The 22,519-nt window shown below is 38.6% G+C and overlaps 1 protein-coding gene across 2 annotated transcripts in view; it reads right to left on the reverse strand.

Annotated features, from left to right (window-relative positions):
- TTN (titin) overlaps positions 1-22,519 on the reverse strand; it is a 269,108-nt gene that overhangs the window by 206,514 nt on the left and 40,075 nt on the right. The window contains exons 42-46 of one of the 2 annotated variants that reach the window (XM_070580293.1): positions 20,675-20,959; positions 20,316-20,441; positions 15,122-15,310; positions 9,702-9,758; positions 1,739-8,611 (exon numbers count right to left, since the gene is read on the reverse strand). In XM_070580293.1, the coding sequence (XP_070436394.1) occupies positions 2,016-8,611; positions 9,702-9,758; positions 15,122-15,310; positions 20,316-20,441; positions 20,675-20,959 (7,253 nt within the window). In that variant the 3' untranslated portion in view covers positions 1,739-2,015. Of the gene's footprint in view, positions 1-1,738; positions 8,612-9,701; positions 9,759-15,121; positions 15,311-20,315; positions 20,442-20,674; positions 20,960-22,519 lie in introns of those variants that run through there. The other variant, XM_070580292.1, reaches the window with a different exon arrangement.

Genomic DNA, 22,519 nt, shown 5'->3' on the forward strand with positions numbered 1-22,519 from the left:
TAAGGCATTAAATTTTTTTCTTTTTCTTTTTCTTTTTAAGAAACAGGTTTGAACTGTTGCTATGCTGTATGATGCTTGGGTAAAGTCCGCTTGCCATGTTTGTCATGACCTGAGTTTCTAATTTATTTCAACATTCATTATGTGATTAAGAGTAGAATAAGTAATCCCTAAACTGCAGAATTAGTTTTATTTCAAGGATTTATGGTGTGGTGTATTACAGGAAATCTGTAATTGTTATCATACATATTGTGTGCTCACTGGAGCACAGAAACAGAAATGATTTTTCCACAAGAGCATATCTATCATGATGAGTTATGGTGACTCAAAACAAGTAAAAGAAATGTTTTTTGGGAGGTGTAAGCCTGACTAGCTCTGCCTATATTCTGCACTTTCTCCCAATGGCTTCTTTAACTCAGAGGGCTTTTAAAAGGGAATTCCCATTGTGGGAATAAAAAATTAACAGATGAAAGGAACATAAACATAATTGGGTATATGAATTCTTTTGAAAATTAAATTTAAATGAAATGTTTAATTTTTTAGAATTAAATGAAAAATATTTTTAGTACGATCACGGTGCATAAAAATTGCTCAAAGCAGAGGACAAATAAAGCCACCAGGTAACAGCAAGTAATTGGGAGAGTTGGAGGGAGGGAAGATTCATAATTTCATTACTGTATTCTATTACTTCTCTCACCTGTTGCAAAACTAAAATTTATTCTAAATTACATTAAGAAAAGGTACCACTGGGATGACACAGAATCATAGAGTTGAATGATTACCTCTGAGGCCTTTTGGTTCAACACTTGTTTTCAGATAAGAAAATGGAATTTCTTTATATTTATTACATCTTATATGAGAAGATTTAGATTCACAGTTGGAAATAGGTACAATGTTAAGGATTTTGTGAATTTATTATAATTATAATTCTGAAAAACAGTGTCACTTTAGAAACATGTATGCATCTTAAATTTGAATGCTTATTAAATTCTAGTTAGTTTTAAAACAAATTCAGTGAAAATAACAAGAAAGCTTATTATCTTGTTATTTGAATATAATTTGAAATACAAATTACCGTATTGCCTTGATATTAAAACGGTCCCACCTTCTGTTTTTCTAATTTTAAAGATTCTGAAATTGCACTGCAGTTTAAAATCTATATGTAAATGTAATATAGCAGTTTCTTTTCCCCACCCCCCAAGGCCAATATCAAATTATTGCAGTATTTTACACTTGATGCTATGTCAAAAATTGATAAAATGAGGTATTTCCAAAAGTGGAAAGATCTTTATTCACATATTCTGCAAGTGTTTAGATGAACTCTACCCAAAAAGAGAGCACCATTGGTCCCTCAAAACCAGCAAGAGTTAATACAGGTAAGAAGAGGGATAGTAATAAAGAAAATATTTTTTAAAGAGCCAAAAAAATATTAATGCAATGTAAAACAGGTTACAGAGTTAGTTACCAATTGGGTGAAGCTGGTTTCTATTGTTGTTTGTTTTATCTATTCTAAGTCCTAGTAAATAAGCATGGATTTGGATGCGAAAGAGTTATAATTTCAAAAATGACTTGTATTCAATGCAGAGAGGATATTTTACCTTGCCAAGTTGTCTGGTGGTCATCTGACACAGTCTTTCATTTTACATTTTACTTTACATATATAGTATATCTGCCGAAAGGGAATGCATTCTGCAGAAACGCTTTGGGAGGAGAATTGAGAGCGAAGGAGAAGCACCAACAATTGGGTAGCCAAGGAGATGTTTAATTGAGCTTGATGATTCACAGCATAATTGACGCAAGTGAGGGCTCCACAGTTTAGATAACAGAATATTTACAGGTATTACAAACATGAGATTTCTACATAGAGAAACTCTTTTTCCCAGGGGTTTTCAATGTAACGTGTTCAAATAGAGTAGACATATCTGGAAATTTATTAGCTCTATATGACTTGGAAAATATAAAAGTACTTAAATCGTTTCTCATAGTTGCTGAGGCGCGAGAACACTGCCCGAGAAACTTTAGGTCAGGGTGAGGACTGCACAGGTCTCCGCCATTCCTGATTCGTTCTTAGCTACACACCTGTACTCACCTTCGTCGTCTTTCACTAAGCTTGTTATGAACAGGTTGTGGAACCCTATGCCTCTCTCCTCAGCACTGAACCTAGCTCCTCGCACCGGTTTCCCATCTTTGTACCAGTAAGCCGTGGGTCTTGGAGAGCCACGAACTAAACACTGGAAATAAGCCGCTGTGCCTAAGGGTGCATAACAGTCAGAAAGACCTTTGATAAACCGGGGAGGCCCTTCCACCACCTGAAACTCAAAAAAACTGTCTGAATATTTGCTCTTTAAGACTAACTCTTCCTTCAAACTGCTTAAGGTCACTTTACCTTTCTTTGTTATCATAGCAAATATTTCAGAATCTCCCATGGTGAGGAATCCCCGACAGATAGCCTCTCCCACGCAATTCACAGCCCTGCACCTGTACGTTGCACTGTCAGAAAGACAGACGTTTCGAATTTTAAGGGTGTGACTTCCCTTCTCCTCGCTAATCACATATTTAACGTTATCTGGCTCAATACACATATATTCTTTGTACCACTTAACTTCGGGACTGGGGATGCCTATGACTGAACATTTGAACACGGCGTCCGAATTTTCTGGAATTTTAAAATCACAAATTGGCGTTACAAAGCGAGGAGGCATTTCAAATACTTCTAAATCAATTTTTAAATCTTTGTCTTCTTCCCCCCTTGAAGCCATATTTGGATCTGCTAAATTCAGTGGAAGAACATCTAGACTCACAATCATGCTTTTATGATCGGGAGTAAATTCAGGGACTGTGACTATTTTCACTTGCTTCTCAAATTCTTTAACATCTTTTTCACTTAATTCCACTTCCAGGACAATTTCTTGGGGAGAAGGTGTTCTTGATGACGTGGTGTTTTCCAGATCAAATTCCATGACGTGCTGATGTGTTACCGGAGGTGGGAGCGCCACTGCTCTTTCTTTTTGGGGTACTATGTCTACATTTGCAAAGCTCTTTGCTTCCCCTATGATGTTTACAGCATGGCACATGTACTCTCCCCCGTCTCCTTTTTGAATGTTAGAAATTTCCAAAGAACACACATTACCCACCCTTTCTATTTTGATTCTTTCATCTGGCTCTAGCAAAGATTTATTTCGATACCATTTCACACCAGGAACTGGAAGGCCCTCAACTTCAACAATGAAGCCTAATGTTGTGTTTTCATATATCTTCCTTTTGGTCAGAGGTTCAATAAAAGATGGAGGCATTTCATTGTCTTTTGGTTCAATGGCTTCATTGGGTGTTCCAAATGAATCAGAACGCCATATTTCATAAGCTGAACTTCTCTCTCCTGTAGGTGTATGGAAACGCTCATTTGGCATACTGTCCTCCCTTTCTATGTTTGATGGGTGTGTTTTAAATTTTTCAGTGGGGTTTGGTCCTCCAGTAGGAATAGAATATCTTCCAACTGTTTCTCCTCCTAAAGGTGTAGAATATCTCTCTAGTGCCTCTCCTGGGGGTGTAGAATATCTCTCTAGTGTCTCTCCTGGAGGTGTAGAATATCTCTCTAGTGTCTCCCCTGGGGGTGTAGAATATCTCTCTAGTGTCTCCCCTGGGGGTGTGGAATATCTCTCTAGAGTCTCCCCTGGGGGTGTAGAATATCTCTCTAGTGTCTCCCCTGGGGGTGTGGAATATCTCTCTAGTGTCTCCCCTGGGGGTGTGGAATATCTCTCTAGTGTCTCCCCTGGGGGTGTGGAATATCTCTCTAGTGTCTCCCCTGGGGGTGTGGAATATCTTTCTGCTACCTCCCCTTCAGAAGGTGTTGAGTACCTTTCAGCAGCTTCCTCTAGAGGTGTGGTTCTTTCAACAGTCTCACCTCCTGGATTTGTTGAGGATTGTTTAGTTGTATCTGAAGGATTAAAATATAAATCAGGAGACTTCGGAGTTTCAAAATGTTCAACAGAGGATGGTGGGGTATAAAACTGGTCTAACTCAGAGATTTCTTCACTGCTTGTACTGCCCACATCAATCGAAATATCAGATTCAGGAGAAAATGGGCGACCCAGTGATTCCTGCTGTTGGGTGTAATACTCATACACAGTGTTGAAAGTTACTTCTTCAACCTCCATAGACATGATTGATTCACTCTGGACAAGGTTTGCCCCGTGTTTGGTGTCTTTAGTTTCAGGAACTTTGTGCTTTCCAGCAGCAAGTAAATATTGTGTTAGGGAGGTCTCAGATTCCATTACTTCCGTCGTATGTGCCTCATCCAATTTAGGAAAACTTTCAGAAAAACAAGTTTCTATCTTTTCTCCTTCAGAAGTGGAGAAAGAAGTTTCATTTCGAAGTTGAACTTCTTCATAACATTTTTCTTTTCCAGAGGCATCAATGTTTTCACTTATTGGTTCTTTCGGATCCTGTTGTTCCTCAGTCATCGGGAATGGAAAGCCCTGACTCAGGGACACTTTTCTGTGGAGTGTGTCTGCTTCCTGAACACCATCTTTGTGGTCTCCCAAAATTCCAGTGCCATATTCCTGTGTCCTTCCATCCTGCTTTTGAAATGATGCCAACTCTGGTTCCGAAGTATGTTCTTCCTCCATTTCGCAAACCTCTAAAAGGTTTTCCTCACTTGCCGCTTCTTTCAAATGTGAAATGAAACTTCCATCTCCATTTTCTAGACAGCTTTTTTTCTCAGAAATATCCATTTCTCCTACATCTGCAGATGAGGTTTGAAGGAGGGCAGATGAGTCACTACGGATTTCTTCAGAACAGGATTTAAGAGAAATACCAGTATTTAAAATTTCTAAATTTTGTTCCTGTATATGTTGGACTTCTTTTTCCAAATAAAAGGTATTTTCATCCATAGGACTTTTCTCCATCACACTCCTGTTTGAAAATTCCTGACTGGAAGAAATTTCTGGATTGGTAAATACGTTATTTTGCACACGTTTAGAGGTAATCTGTGTATCAGATTGTAAGGTTTCAGGACTGGAAATTTCTTCTTTATAAGTAGTTTCCTGCTGTTGGCTAATTTCTTGCCCTTGGAACTCCTTACCTGGATCTCTTATATGAGAATATATTTGTTTTAGATCAAAAACAATGCTTTCATCATCAGTTGTTTCAGAAGCAGGATGTTGGATTTTAAAATTAGCTTCTTCTGGATGATCACTGTCTAATTCCTGGAATTTTCTATCTGCATTTTCTATCTGAGCGTGAAAATGTTTTAGGTCAAATTTAGCAGGTGCTTCACGTTCAGCGCTTTCAGAAACTGCAGACTGTCCTATAAAACCTACTTCTTTCTGTTGTTCCCTCTCTTGTACTTCAAATTCCTCTTGAGTTTGAGAAGAAAGCAGCTTCAAATTTATTACAACGTCAGATGGATCTGGTTCAGCATGTGGAGACATTATCTCTGCCTGATGCATCTTTGGATTTAGGTCGCTTGCCCGGGATTCTCTTTGCTTTAATGGAAAGTCTATGTCGTCAAGCTTCCTCCGAAGAGGATTAACAAATGATTTCCTGGTAGGTCTTTTTTCTAGAACTCCTTTTTCTACATGTTGTAACTTCTCAAACGCAATGATTCTATGCTTCACCTTTCCTCCTAGGTAGTATCTCTCTTCACCAAGGGCTTCTTCATATGCAATGATGGATGAGTCTTCTGTATTGTAACTATCGGAAGTACTCTCAGAGCGGATATTCGATAAATATCCACTTTGGGCACATTCTTGCACGTTTTCCCTTTCTGGTCCACCAAGTTTCCCAAAATCATTCCTCACCTCTTTCCTAATTTTAACTTCACTGAAGTCATCAACCAATGGATAAACAGTACCCTCTGCTTGGTCCAGTTTTGATTTTTCATTTACGTGCTCCTCTCTCCCTTCATCCTGACAGTGTATGAGTTCAGCTCTGACCGGCTTGTTGATTTTTATGACTCTAGGAGCATGCTGCATAAGTCTGGGTAGTTTTTCTCTAGAAGGTATGCAACGAACCTGGCTTTTCTGGTCTATCTGTTTAATTGTCTCAAGGCTTTGAAAATATTCCCTTACAGAATATTCTTTTACATTAGATTGGGGAGTAAAAGGACCAGCTGGATAATCATAAAAATGTGCCCTTACAGATTCTCCTTGACTTTGCTGATCTTTGGAATATTTGGCATAAATTCCATGAATATTTTCTAATTGACTATATTCCCTCTGAGTGACAGGTTCCACTGTTAGATGTGAAACACTTTCAACGGTTCCTAAATTGTTTTCCGCAATACATTTATATTTTCCAGAATCTTGAGAATTAACATCATTAATATATAATCTGTGGCTACAGTTAACTTCTTCAAACTGAAACTTCTGGTTCTGCCTTAAAAGGACTCCGTTTTGAAACCATGTTACAACTGGCTTAGGCTCACCAGAGAGTGAACATTCAAGTATTATGGAATCTCCTTCTCTACACCTGGCATGCTTTGGCATTTCTTGTAACATCTGTGGTGGCTCATTAGTAATATCAGATGAAAATATAAATTTGTGTTTTGGTGACTGAGTAGCCTCATCTTGAGCTGATGCCTTAGGTTCCAACTCCTCAGGTTGAAACAGTTCTCTTGACTCTTTGTCCTGTTCTGGGGTAGGAGTAGCTGCTGTTATTTGAATTTCTACAGGAAAGGAAAGCAATTCCATGCCCGCAGAGGGAGCAACTGGTGGGTTAGTTGTTAACACATGGAGATTTGTTTGGCCCTCTTGTCTCAAAGGTGGGTGAATGCCTTTTGGTTGGTCAAACACCAATGCCAGCTCCTCTTCCTCATCAGTGTAGTCGTGCAACACTGGGACTTTATGTGCTTCAACACTATGCCTTTGTTTTGTTTTCACTTTAAGTATACCAGTTGTTTTTACTGTCCCGTATTGGTTAAACAGCACACAGGTAATAGTACCTTCATTTTGAGGAAGAACAGAAGGAAAAGTTAACGTTGAATAGTTTTCCAAGGTGTGAGTAAGAAAGCCTCGATTACGTGGGATTGGTATATCATTGTTATACCATGTCACTATGGGTTGAGGATATCCTTGAAAATGACATACAAATTTACAAGTGTCACCTTCATAAACTTCTTGAGATTCAATTTCTTGAAGAAATGAAGGTGGGCAACGTTGCGAATGTTGTTGGAAAGAACTTTCAAAAACTCTTGTGTCTTTTTCTTCCTGTTCAATTTTGAATTCATCAACTTTTGTGGAAATAGAGTGTTGTGATTCTCTCAAATCATCTTTTCTTATTATTTTACTATCTATTTCTTCATTTTCTTTAATATCTATAAGTGTACCAAAAGATTCACTGGCATATGGCATAATAACTTGAGACACCTTTTGGGGAGTCTCATACATTTCCTCATTCTCGTCGACATTAGTTATATATTTAGAGGATTCTCCAATTTCAGGTTTGGTCACAGTTTCTTCAAGTTGTCCTCTTGCTTGAGTATCCTCCTTTACTAGAATCCTATCATATAAATGGTCCTTTGGTAGACTTTCTCTTGGAAATGCCTCTTGGCTCATTCTTATTTCAGTCTGGAGAATTTCTTCATCAACAGTAATTTGAAGGCTTGTGGGAAGTTCTCCAAATTCCACATTTTGATCCAATTGATTAGGAAGTACATCTGGATTCTGGACAATACCCTCAGTTGAATTATCTACCTTATCCCTATTTTCTGCTGGATCAGATACAGACCTGCTTTTTATTTCCTCTCTGGAGAACAGAGTATCTTTATCACTAACTTCACTTCTCAAAGTTCTTGAGCTTATTTCAGATGACATATCTAAAAGAGAGAGTTTCTTTTTCTCCACTAACATTTTTCTAGCCTCCCGTAAACGCTGCAACTTCATTTTGGTCTCCTCGTCCAGGAAACTTTCACCTACATTAAGCCATCCTCTTATGTCAGATTTACTTTCTAAATATTCTTCATCATACATAAAATCCGTTTTCTTGCCAGGACTTACTGTCTTAAAGTGTATAGTTCGCACCATTCCCTTTTGTTCCAACTCTTGTGTTTTGTTAAAGGGAGAGCCAGTAAACCTCAGGTCAACCTTTATCCTATCTTCTCTCCTTTCAGCTAAAGCCTCTATATTTTCATGTGTCTGTTCTGCCCTTTTCAGAAATTCTAAATATTTCTTATCTTGCCCTTTTTGGATAACAAGCAATGACGCAGTTGACTCAGCAGATCCTTCACTATTAATTGCTAATAACCTATAACTTCCAGAATCTCTCTCTTGGACCCTTTTTACCTCTAAGCTGGAAGAGTGATGATGTAAATCACTCTCAGTTTTTATGACCCTTCGAAGACCTGTTGGGATAGGCCGACTGTTATGAAACCAAGTCATTTCTGGAGTTGGACAGGCAATTAATTTACACATAAAAACAACAGGTTCACCCTCTAAAACATATTTAAACATGAGTTTTTGGGTAAAAGAAGGCTTGAAATATTCGGGCCAGGAGCTTGTAGATGATATTCTACTTGCATATCTTTTAGCAGCCATGGAGCTGTGGTCTATGTCTTCAGAATCTGAAAAGGCATCACGTGTATCTCTTTCTGAAGGTTCCGATTCTTCCTCGGAAAATTCTGAAAAAAATTAAATTATAAAGCATTTTACTATTTTCCATAGTAGGTGAAAAGTTGGAAATAAATGAAATTGCAAAATAGAAAATGAAATAAAGTGCATGCTACAGATTCTCACAAATCCATAAAAAATGTCACTCACCATATTTGTTCGAATAAACGCAACACCATGCTCTGTTTAAAAGATTCTGACACGAAAATCGTTCGTTGTCTGGTCTTTTCTTCAAACTGTTGAAATTTCTTCTTGAACAAGCAAAAATGCATTTCAAAATAACACGTTCTTGTGCATATTTGTTTTGAGAGCAGAAAAACTTTGTTCTTTTGATGGCGAAGAGGAGAATCTTACCTGACTTGCAGAGAGTGGAATAAACGCCCTTTCTGATCCTTTGGATGGTAGATTAAACTATTATATTTTTGGGAATTAACTATTTAAAAAATATATACAAGAACTATAATAATAAATAATTAGCTAAGATAAAATGAGAAGGCGTTTATTCGAACTAATACAGCCATAAAGTCACAATGTTACGCAAAGAAAAGCAGGCAATAAGGATCCATAAGGCAGCTATCTGCAAGCCAGTGTAAGAGACATATCAATGTTAAAATGAGATATGTGCATGAAGTGTAAACCAGAATGGGAATGTAACATTTTCACACATCCTAAATCAAGTAGCATTTCAATCATAATTCATTCATGACATTGCATTCTGAGAATGACAGCTAGGTTATTGACTATTGTTTGATTTAATTCACTGTGATTTTTAAAACAGACTTCTACTTCATGATTTCATGCATTAACAGGACAACTTTCCCTAATACACACTTTAGAAAATGGCTGCAAATATGAAGTTGAATATGGCTGATAAATGTGAAATACAAGATTTTAAATTACCATAAAACAAATTACTGTGAAATGCATGTAACCATCAGCATACTAAACCAGGCATGCGACATAGTAATATATACTCTAAGAGATATATTTGTCCATCTATGTCATTTTTCTCCATAATACTAAAAAAGAAAGAAGGCAGCTCAAGGATTCTATTAATCCTTCAGAATTTCTACTTAAGTCTCACATTCAATATGACAATACCTTTCATCTCCACCTCAATCTGTTCTTCAATCCTCTCATGTAAAAGCGATTCATGGGCTAAAATGGAAAACATAGAGATTTTAATGATTAATTCCATATACTTTCTGCCTCAATTCGAGATTCATACAATTACAATTTTATTATAATAATAGAAAACTACATCTTCCAATGCACCAAAAAAATCCATGCCAAACAAATCGATGAGCTGATAAAGTACATGACAATGTTGACAGAAAGATTGTAAAACATTTTTATTTTAGGATCTCTACGAAATTTCCACTTTGAGTTCCCTAATTCCCCATGCCTTTACATGCATTCAGAAAAGCAATCCACAAACTGAAGGAATGTTCTTCTTTTCAAAAATGTCCTATTCACTGAACACTTGCTAAGAGACGAAATCACATTTAGAAGGAACATGCATTTTCTAACTTGCCACTTTTAGTTGAGGGCTATTCTCAGTTTTTCCTGCAGAATTATGTGTTTGCTGCCAGTAAATATTCCTTTGATTTGAACCACCTCTAAAATTTTAAACTAAACAAAGCCCAATTACATATTAAGGAGCAAAACAAAAAGTCCTCAGCTCAAAATTGCTTTTATTACGTAAGGAAAAGGAAAAGGCACAGTTTAGACACAATCGTTTCTGGTGAGTTTCTTGAGAAGGCGGGTGTCCTGGTACCACTCTCATTCTTTGGTCCACGTGGCAGTGTGTCAGTCTACTTGACTGCCTCGCCTCTCAGTTCCTTGTGGTCTTTGGCATGAAGTTAATGACAAGCTTGATGTTTTCTTTGACGAGTCTCTCTACTTCATGGGTTGTTTTCATTTGTGACTCTCTGAGTGTTTTAATACTTTTAGTGTCTGAACCAAGGGTAATTTTTGTAACTGCTCTGGTTTGTGATTCTTTGGTTAGGTAAGAATAAAGTTAGGAAAAGCAATAAATTAGCTGTGTTTGTAAGACTAAAACATGCCGAACTTAGGGAAGATAGAAAGTCATTAGGTTGAGAAAGAGAGCAGCAAATTAGTCCCAAAACTAATATATGATATATCTATGCTTACTAGGCACATAAGAATGCTACTCAAGTAGATTTACGGGGTTTTACATTCCTACTTGATCTTTGTGGCTCGCTATGCACCCTATGTAAAGTTATTAGTCCAAAACAAAAGAAAAACATATGAAGACTGGCCTTCCATTAGAGAATTAGACAGCTGTGCCTAGTCCTTCACTCTACAAACACTTAAAAGTGGCTTATCTTTTAACTCTCTTAAGTACAAGTAAGGCAGTCTGGACTTTCCAAGAAAAAAATGCCCCTGCTCCAAGAATACTTTAATAACATTCAAATGGAACTGAGTGAACTGGAAATCCTGGTATAAAAATGTCCATCTCAAATGCACTCTGGGAACATGACATTCAAGCACTGTCCTACAGCACTAGGTCCTTTAGGAAGCAAGTGGGAAGACCTACATTTCTCCCACCTCTATGACAGCCAACTCTCAATTATATCGCTGCAAAAACTGTCACAGTTGTCACCCACGTGACTGTGGGACACACCTCCAGATAAACAGTCACTCTGTGGTTACCGTGCTAGGCAGCAGCTGCGGTGAAATTGAGGGTCAACTCTCTGGATGGTGGAATTTTCCAAGTTTGCATAACTAGACCTCAGTTCTTGAGATATTCCCCTTGTAGGCTATGGAAATATAACTAGAAATAGCTATAGAACAAAATGTCAGATTAAGAAAGAAAAAGCCGCCTTTTGGTGAATATTGTAGATACATTACGTGAATTAATGAGCCTGTTTCAAAATTCGGTGCAGGAATGGCTGTGTACATAGCACTGCATTGCCCCCACTCATGTCTAACACCTTAAAAATAGCATGGCCAGATCAGAGAAGAACTGAGGTCACAGCTCTCCACAGACGACTGGAGATGCCTGAATTTCTTCCCTCCGTAGGACTCAGTGAAGCTCCTTTGCCTACAGACACACAGCACAGGCTTCTAGCACCTGAAGAATAATTTTTTCATTTCATTAGCATCTAAGAGGAAAGGTCATGAATAAGAGGAAGAAGTCACCCTTTGCCTAGACAAATTTATTCATGCCTTTCCAGACACAGTGGAGAATCAAGCACGGTAACAACAAAAATAATGATCTTGCCATGAGATAATTCTACAATTTCAGGAGGCTCTCAGGCTGTAAAAGCAGCATCATTTATTGAGAAATATCTAGAGACTACTAATTTTGGTCCAGACAGAGCCCAATTATTTTCAGTGCCCACTTTTCTATTTTCATAGCCTCCTCGTGAACAGCTAGAACCTGCAGATCTAAAAACAAAGGGTAGATGAGAATTTTTGAGCTTCCTTATGTTAAAACAATTAAATTTAAATTTAGCAGTGTCAGGCACAGTAATAAATACTTGACAAACTAGAACTTCTTAACCTTTGGTACACTTCCTAGGTGGCACATCTGGTAAATTTTAGTAAAAGCACTACATATGAAATAAACCTTAATTTCCTGAACCTAGATTTAAAAGTTAAACTTCCTTGAATCTAGACTGGGAAGTTAAACGTTCATAACAAGTTTGACCAATGACTTGGCTGACTTTCATAAGTCATTTATGAATAGAGTGCTAATTTAGAGATATTCTAATTAATATATTCATTGACTCAATTTGCATGGCAGAAACGCTGCATAAAGTGATGAGGATGAAACGAAGCAAGTCATAGCTAAAGATCAAATAACCACCTTCTACACTTAGCACAGCTGATGCTGTCTTCTCTCCATGCTCATTGTGTACAACGCAGCTGTACAATCCTTGGTCTATCAGCTGAACATCACATATGATAAGAAACAGAATATTTCTATTGTTTGACTGCATTACTCTCTCAGATTCCTCTATCATTACACCTTCTTGAGTCCAAGTTACATCAATGGAAGATTTGTCTTCCAAAACACAGAGGAATTGAGCAGAGTCGCTGCACTTTGCAGAGAAGTCCTGAAGATGCAGGAGAATCTTTGGTGCCTCACCCATTGCCTCTTCGGCACATTTCTCAGATAACTCAGTGCTTTCTGCAATTCGTGAAATGGATGTGGTGTGGCGCAACTCTACATCTCGAACGGTTGCAGCTGTGTGGGTGGAACTTTGACATACACTTTCAAAAACCTGTACTTTATATTCATATGATGATCCTCGAAATGACTTAATTTCGCTTTGGGGTAATTTGCTCTCCTGCTTTGTGAAAGAGGAATCTGCCACTGCCTGAGACTTGGTGGACTCTCTCACATCTTTCCCAGAACTTTGCCTAGCTAGGGCTTGCACTGCATAATCAAGTGACAAGAAAATGAAAAGAATATTAAGATCTAAGCTTTGTCACTTGGCTAGGTTAGTAACATAAAATGGCAGGGGAGATGAAGATGAAAGACGTCATTGTCAATTGGAACCAGCATGTCAGATGCAGTGTGCTCTAGGATGTCAGGATCGCACAAAAGAAAATTCATTCCCAGAGCTCCAGTGATGAATGGATGATGAAGCCTTGTGCGGATGCCATCCAGTCTTTGGTTCCTTCCTTCTGCTATCATTTCAGCTCTCCAGAGTGACATAGTCTCTTTCTTTTTTTAATTTTTGCTGACTCTATTTGGGATACCATTTGTCCTCCTTCCACCATACACTTTATAAACAATATACAGCAAATAGATCATTAATGATGCAAGGGTGAGACATTGTTTAGAAAAGTAAAAATGTCAAGCAAAGTTGACGCCTAACAAAATAATTGCTAATATAATGCACAGAACACATATGTCAGTGAGATTTAAAGTACATAGGTTAACCCATAATTGAGGACTTAGGGGGACTTGTTGTGTGTTACTTTATTAGTAAATTATGGACTGACCGCAATATGCAATGAGACAAACAGCAGAGACTCTCATTAGTAACAGTGGGAGTAGGAGGTATGCAGCAAATCAAAGTCTTTGAAGCAAGATGGGCTTTACCTTTTGGAGTCACTGTGAGTGTAGCTGCACAAGTGGCTTCCCCAGCACTATTGGCTGCTTTGCAAGAGTACTGCCCAGCATGCTCTGAGTAAGCGTCAACTATAAGCATTAAAGCCATGCCTGTGGACTCCTCAAAATGGAAAACTACATCTTTTGTTGGTAGAATTGGCTGCTGGTTATGAAACCACCGGATTTCTGGCTTGGGAATGCCAGAAACCCTTGCATGAAATCTGACTGTCTCCCCGCTGTGCACCCTGAGGCTTGATAGAGGCAGGATGAAGATGGGCTTTTGGCCAAAAGACTCCTTCTTAAATGAAACTGATGAAGAGACATGCCTTTGGGAGTTTGATGTCACTTCTTCAAGTTTGCTAAATCCTGAAAAGAAGCATGCCAACTTTAATGTCTTACCCTGCACTGAAACCAGAACTCATTTGGAATCGTATACAGGTCTGTCGCAAATCTCAGTGGTGGACTAGAATCCAGTCCAATCCTAACGCCTTGTCAATGTGCGCCACTAGTGATTTGGAGTCACACAAGTTCACTTCCATTTTCCAGAAAAACAACCTGAGACATAAACAGTCTAAGGAACTTCACTGTATTGTTCACAAAGGCAGTGGTAGAGTACCCAATTCTTGTTTTCTGTTTTTAATTTTTTCCCTCTGGTCGTAAAACCAGCTTTCTTATTTTGTAAACCACTTTAAATTGATTATTAAGAAAACATCTTGTTATTATCGTCAGTATTTAAAATTAAGGAAAAAAGCAAAAGCTGCCCTAAATCCTTCTGTATTTGTATATACTTACTACTACATAGACTAAATAGTCTGACGGTATAAAAATATTATCTCATTTTGAATCAAAGTGCCCCCCGCCCACTAGCAAGGAAGTGTTTCCGGTGGCAATTTAAGACTCCAAATAACAGAAATGTTAAACCCTCTTAGGACCGAGCCCTTCAGCCCTCAGGCATTCCTTGAATGACAGTAAATACACCCAGCTAGTACAGACTTGAAATCATCCACTGCAGCTTCTGTGAAATCAGAATTGTGCCAACACAATGAAGGAATGCTAACACTCTTAAATTTAAGAAAATTGTTTTGATTTTCATCCTAGCCAAATAAGAAAACAAATCTGGCTATTTCTTTAAGCATATACGTCCCCATTCTGATATATGCTGATCAGGAAGCATGAAAGCTGGTGAGGAGAGCAATCCATTACAAAACATTATGGAGACAAAACAGGGAAAAATAAAAATCGATGGTTTGTGATTTGTATTGAGAAGGGGTAAATGAAAAGCGAGAATATGGCATATAACGTGGAAACAATTAGTTGCATTAAAAGAGAATGGTAGGACCAACAATGATTTACATGAAATCTTTAGTGATTGTTACTGACATTGTGAGATTAAATCTAGATTTAGATGTGGCTCTTAATTGTTTTACTCTACCTTCCAGTCTCAAGTTGGCTGTGCTCGATACTTGACCCATGGCATTACTAGCAGCAAAAGTGTAAGTCCCTTCATCTTCTGGATAAGCTTCAGCAATCTCCAACTGGTAAGTGTCTTCAAACTGAGTCATTCTAAAGAACCGAGATGGCTTGATTTTCTTGTCTTTGCTGTACCAAGACACTTTGAGATCTGTATCACAAAAGAAAAAGGATATTTAAATCACAAAAACAAGTGGATATTTTAAATTTACCCTCAAACACATATTGATTATACTGGTGGCTACATTTCATATTTATCCTAATAACATTATACTTTTGGGGGAGGCATGCTACATCTGCTCTTATGTGATTTTTTTTCACCTTTAAGAAGGAAACAAATCTAGAAAAATCCAGCTTATAGACTGATTGTAATATTTGAAATTTTACAATTTTAGTTATATTCTTTTCAACCATTTATATGTCATGCTGTGGAAACAGGGACAAGGTTTTGACATATTCAGTGACCTTGAGAAAAAGATAGTCCTGAGAAACAGTCAGCATGAAGATTTGATCTGGGACTGTGCTTGTCTACTGGGACAGGAAGTGAGAAAAACCTGCACTCTGGTGTGCAGAAAGATCAATCAGAAAGAGAGCTGAGAAGATCAACATTCCACAAAGTCTAAAATAGACACCCTGCAGGCTGAAGAAAAAAGTTTCTTTTTTTTTTGTTACCAATGAGCAAGCATCCAAAGGTCCCAGCACAGCAGAAAATAATTTTTTAAATTGAAAGAAAGAGCCATGGAATTTGGGCATCTGGTATATATTTGGCTCTTTTCAAAGTAGCGGCAATAATAAATAATAACAAAACTAGCTATTTCCATACAAGAATTTGAACTAGCTTAAAATGATAGAAAATAAAAACCCCAAAGCAAGGATACAGTAACATTATTGTGATGTTATAGTTCAAGGGCATGGGCACTTTAAAAAATATTATGCTTCTATTAAAACAAAAACCCTATAAAGTCAGGAGTGGATTTCAATTTAGTTACTTGTTTTAAAAGCCAAAATCAGAGTCATCTTGTTTTTGGGCTACAGTCGCTGTTTCACTTCCTTGTCTCAGTATCATCCATGGGGATCATCGAATCGTCTAGTCATCTAGCATTTGCTTGCATTTAGCACAAATATTGGTTTATGAAGGTTTCTCTCCTTCCCATGATGCCAGCTGTTTATAAACTACAGGTTCTCCTTTTAAAGAAACAAATCTTTTCACTTCTTTAGGTAGCAAGGTAAAGTAGAAAATGGAGTCCTGACATTACACTCTACCAGCTGTGTGACCTTAGACATGTCACTTAATTTCTCTGGACCAGTCTTCTCACTTGTAAAATGAGATGCATAATAATTCATGGGTTATTCATTGCATAAAATTGCTGTGTGAATTAAATGACACATACAAGAAAAGGCTATATAAACCACTGGCACAAATCCGTCATTAAAGCAAGAATGTCTAACATCATGGAAGGGATCAGCCATGCCTTCAAGAACATGCCAAATGACAGGGCCATGTGAAGTAGTAGGTAACACCATCCCATGGAATTTAACAATCATCCCACAACTTATTTAGTTTGCTTGTTTAATCATCAGTGAAAATGGAAGGATGAAGAGTCTGGTACGGCCCCTTATGAGGTTCTCTGCTTATTCCTACTGACAACTTCTTCCTTTGGTGAACTGAATGAGGCACCAGGACAGGCATGACTTGCCAACAATAAATGAGCTAAAAGGTGAGACCTCTCTTGGTAATGGACTCGGTGCTCCTGGCTGGGCTGCCACTATCTGTATTGGTCACTGGCCTCTCATGGTTCTATGATGCCAACCCACTCCCCCTGCTTCTCACCCCTACCACCTCATTGTATTTGGTCCCTAAATCTTGTTTTCTAACTTCCTTCCTCCTTTCACTATCATAGTATTGCTTCTGAAAAGCAAATATAATCATGTCACCAGGAACTTAAAAATTCTTCAGTCGCTCCTCAGTGTGAACAAGACAAAATCTAAAATCCTAAGCATAGACTACCCAACACTTCAGTATCTGGTCCTCGCCTTCTCACCCACTAATTACATCACTTTCTAATCGTACTTAAACCACTTGTTGTTTCCAGCACATGAAGTGTTCTTGTAAGCTTTTATGACTTCATGAATGTTGTTCTCTGTCTGGAACGCCATTGTGCTCAATGATCCAATTGACTCTTCAATGCTCAGTCCTTGCACCTTTCTCTGTGTCCCAGACAGACAGCATTGAGTACGTGGGCTGTTACAGTACTTACAACCTTGGGATCTAGTTGTGCACATGTGTCTCCTCACCGACCCACTGAGCTCCATCAAGGCAACAGCCAGGTCTTAGCGTTCCTAACACCTATCATGATGTTTCAACAGCGGGAAGACAATAAATGTTGGCAGAATAGTTAAACAGATGCTCTGATGAATGATAGACATCCATCATTACTAGACTAGTTATTTATCATCTCATTTAGCTACCTGTCACTCTGTACGCCTCCAAATGATACTGACTCATTATCTGTAGTATAAACAGTAGCCGGAAGCTAGCTCTACACGTATTTAAAATTCTATTTTTCAAATTGCTCTTACACCACTAGGTGGCACCAGAGACCTTCAATAGACAACATTTTCAGTGCTCTAAAAGTACCACCAGATTCCTCAGGGCCATGTTCCATGCCTCAGAAAGTATCATTTCCAAAAACTTGCAACTGGGGCTTCTGAAGACTCATAATGTTTTCCAATTTGTAGAAGGCCGGGATGCACTTACTTTCTTTTTTTATTGTATTGAGGTCACTGGTTTTCAATGCACTACTTTCTTAAGGCAATACCTGGTCAGAGGAAGTTGCAATCTAATTTTCAGTCCTTGAGGCATGAAACTATATGATTTGGTAAGCTTTTGAAAGGGCATTTTATTTAATGAATTTCCTTTCTATCACATTGAAAATGTGTTTACAGGATGGTGCTAAAACCTCTATATGTGTATAAATATTACCACGCATACAGAGTTAGAGCTCTCATGAATTTATAAAGTCCATTCAAACATTTAAAGACATCAGTGATACAGAAAAGATAGGCATTTTTTTCTTTCTCTTTCTACCCCAATTGGAGTCTTGTAGAGGGCTTCAAATGTATTTTTGTAACACCTTAAAGGCAAAATTATAGTTTTATTTATAAAATAAGAAGTGCTATACCAATATAGTTAAGATGTCTACTACTTTGGATTATCCATCTATATGTATATTTATTTGAAAAATTTCCACTAAAAATTCAATACGTGGATACATTATTGTGTGGCTTTAGTTATTTGATATTAAAATGCATTTTCCTTTATTGTATTAGTAGGACTCTATCAAATCAATCCTCATTTCTTGATATTTAGTACTTCTCAAACACTATGCTTTGAGGTCACAAAGTCTATGGTATTTGTCCACCTTGGTCACCCAGTACCAGACTTTTATGCTGTGTAATTCCTGACTGTGGCTGTAATAAAATTAATGTATTAAGTGTCAGTCACTTGCCAGCCGCCTATAGGTTCTTTACATACATTATATCCTTTAATTATGCTCATAAAATCAAACAGATCCGTTTGGTTTCTAGACCAGCACCTCCATCCCAGAGGAGAAAATCATTAGGTCATAGAAACTCCCTGAAATACTAATGTGTTTAGGAGAATGGTTTTTGGCAACCTAGAGACTGGGTTATAAACCAAGGAGAGAAGCGTAATAAACAAAACAATAAAACTTGCTGGGAGTGCTGTGAGATGCCCAAGCTTTGAGAATTTCCTTTTGATAGTGGCATACAAAAGCCAAGAAAATGAGGGAGTGATTTTCATTTGGGATAAAGTTGATTTATCTTGTCCCTTTCTGAGGTCAGTCTAGAATCATAATTGGCTTGAAATGGCTCATTCTACCAAGGTCAGACTCCTGGAGTCGGGGGAGGAGCTGGTGGTGTTTGGGAAGCATGCCCCAGTTAAAAATCATAACAGCTAACTGACTGAGGGATTGTCATATCATGGCCACTGTGCTATGTGCTGACTTGGGTTATCTGATGTAATCCTGATAATAGTCTTCAGCGATTGGTATTCGTCATTTAACAATCATTCATTTATCCAATCAACAATTAGTTATTGAGTATCTACTATGTAGGGAGCTATTCTAGGACAAGGATCCACTCTTGCTCTCCTGAAGCTTAACTTCTAGTAGCTACTGCTTTTCAGGCATCAGGTTCTAGGCACTAAGATAGAATCCTTGCCTGCATGAAATGTATGTTCTATGACTGAAGGCAATATTATCCTCACTTTATTTATGAAGGAAAGAGAATCAGAGAAATCATATATTTGCCTAAGGTCACACAGTGGAGCCAAGATTCAAATCTAACCTTTCTGACCATAAAACATCTACCTTTTTTTTTTTTTTTGGTAAGGAAGATTGGCTCTGAGTAACATCTGTTGCCAATCTTCCTCTTTTTGCTTGAGGAAGATTGTCGTTGAACTAAGCTCTGTGCCAATCTTCCTCTATTTTGTCTGTGGGGTGCCACCACAGCATGGCTTGATGAGCAGTGTGTAGGTCCACGTCCAGGATCTGAACCTGCAAACCCAGGCCGCCAAAGAGTAGTGTGTGAACTTAACCACTAAGCCAGCAAGCCAGCCCCAAAACCCCTACTTTTGACCACTACAGCTACTGCCTTCCAAAGAAATACACCTTTTCACACAAGCCAAGCATTGTCCATAGACTGAAAATGACTTACATATAAATAGACTCTTCTTTTAAAATATATGTAGATGCTATTATAATTAATCTAATAGTGATTGTAGTTCTGTCATTTTTTCAAGAGATAACAAAAGTGCAACTACAATCATAAAGGGAATATGACATTTTTTGAAGTTTAAAATGTTGGCAAACACTGATCTAATTCTTTTTGTTGTTGTCGCATTAAGAAAACACATAACATAAAATCTACCAACTTCACCATTTTTAGGTGTACAGCCCAGTAGTGAAAAACACTGATTCTTAATCCACTAATTCAAGTAAGCCTTCTTGCAAGAGTCCCACTAAGCTTCAAATTGCGCATGAGAGATGTTTGTGATGGACGAAAAGGTGAGAAAACTTTTCCCCTACATTATCTTTTGTAAATATTAGGAATGATCCCTTTGCTCGTCAACCTACCTGTTCCAGAAACGCTGCATTGAAAACGGGCTGGCTGTCCCTCAGAAGTGACAGTGTCCTGAAGCGGGGTGATGATGGCAGGAGGATAAACTGGCATTTCCTGATCAGGAGACACAACTTCTGGAACTAAAGAAAGGGACCACAAGATTTGTCAGGATTAAGTCACCATACAGACCTCACAGAACGGAGCATGCCAATTTATCTTAATTTATCTCACAGCTGAGTGCTTTAAAAGTTTCAAAGTTGGGTAGCAATCTACTTTTATACGCTCCAAATTGTATTTCTGAATGCACTGGGAGGACGCAAAAGCTGGTTTCTTAGGTTTTATTTTAAGCTGAGAATTCGCAAGACATTTGTACCTTCCACTGAGAGTGAAGCTGAGGTCGTCGCAACTCCATAGTCATTCTTGGCTTCACAGGTGTAGACAGCCGCGTCCTCTGGGAAGGCTTCGATTAGCAAAAGCGTGTACTCTTGCCCATCGTGAAGAAATTTGCACTTGAAGCCAGTGGAAAGCAGCTGCTCTTCCTTGTACCAAGAAATTTTGGGCTGCGGTCTGCCGGATATCACAGCACAGAAGCGGGCAGGCTTGCCAGATTGCACAGTAACAGGCTGGAGCTCCTGCAGAATTTGGGGTGGTTCCGGAGCTGGGAGTAAATGAAAACAAATAGCCCGTGAAAAAAGCGTGAGAAGACGGGAGAGCACGCACAGCTCTATAGTCATTTGTTGCCAGGTGGTTACGTGCCCAGAACCAAAGCTTTGGAACTGTGATATCTTTACTTGCTTCAGAATATTAGAACAATCTTTTGTGCTAAGAAGGAAGAAAACATTTGGAATTTTGTCCTAAAGTAGAGGGAATAACTTTCGATACTTTTGATATTTTGTCAGAGGGTGCTGAGTTTCTCAACATAACGTGATTACCCCGTTCCTGATTGGGATCCAGGTGGAGGTGTAGCAATAGACAGTACCCTAAAGAATTCTAGAACAACTTCCATATGCTACCTATTGTTAGAAGTCATTTGGGCAAATCACGTGGTGAGGTGGTGCGTGCCATTCAGGTTTGTTCGTTTTGCAAGTACATGTGTCTATGTCGTAGTCATTCCTTTATATACAGGTGCCCACGAAGCGCGATCAGTAATGAAAAAATGAACGAATGTTATTTCAGGTCTGGTTAAATCAATTAGGTAGATTTAAAAAAATCAGCTAGGGGCCTGCCCTGTGGCTCAGCGGTTAAATGCGCACGTTCTGCTTTGGGGGCCCGGGGTTTGCCGGTTTGGATCCCGGGTGCGGACATGGCACCGCTTGGCAAGCCATGCTGTGGTAGGTGTCCCACATATAAAGTAGAGGAAGATGGGCACGGATGTTCGCTCAGGGCCAGTCTTCCTCAGCAAAAAGAGGAGGATTGGCAGCAGATGTTAGCTCAGGGCTAATCTTCCTCAAAAAAAAAAAAAAATCAGCTGTCCTGTTATGCTAATTAAAGCATATTCTTAGTGTTATAATAAGTGAAGAGAACTGGGTAGTTCACAGAACCCAGAAATGGGGAGAAATGACTTCTGTGAGGCTGGTTTCTGACACTGCCATAGAAAAGACCTTTACTTCTTTGTGCCTCAGTTTCTCCGCCATTAGCATAGAAATAATAACTGGATATCACGATCGTTTGGTCTTCTAGGGACTGAGGGAATGTTGGCAATATGGTTCATTTTTACAGACCTGGGGATTACTTCTAGTGTTCCTTCATCTGCCTCAGGGGTATTTGTCCAGACAGGTATGACTCAAGATGAGGGAAGGGATGGAAATTCCATTTTCTCTATGTACTAGGTTAGTCTCAGATCTAGGCCAGGCTCAAATGCAGCTCTAAGGTTTCTAATGAGGAAAGTGGAGGTTTAACGGCATTCCTTTGAGGACTTGGTAGCATGTGGAACCCCCCTCTAAAGTAAGAGCCCCTGGTCCTAGGGTTTGGGGCAAAGAGAAACTAGTTCCACACCACCTGTGGCTCTCTAGGCCCTCTGTGGTCTCAAAGGGGTCCTTCGGGTTCTCCCAGGCATTCCTTACTAGAGGCTGGAAATACCCCTATCGCTTGGTAGTGCTCTTGGTACTTAAGCATTTAGGGTGTAGGGCAGAGCACTAGAACAGCTGAATTCTGTATCTAGAAACCCATTTGGGGTCTATTATATTTGACACACAGTGGATGCTCAATAGTGTTGACC

The sequence above is a fragment of the Equus przewalskii genome, chromosome 17 (assembly GCF_037783145.1).
Source record: "Equus przewalskii isolate Varuska chromosome 17, EquPr2, whole genome shotgun sequence".
Lineage (NCBI taxonomy): Eukaryota > Metazoa > Chordata > Mammalia > Perissodactyla > Equidae > Equus > Equus przewalskii.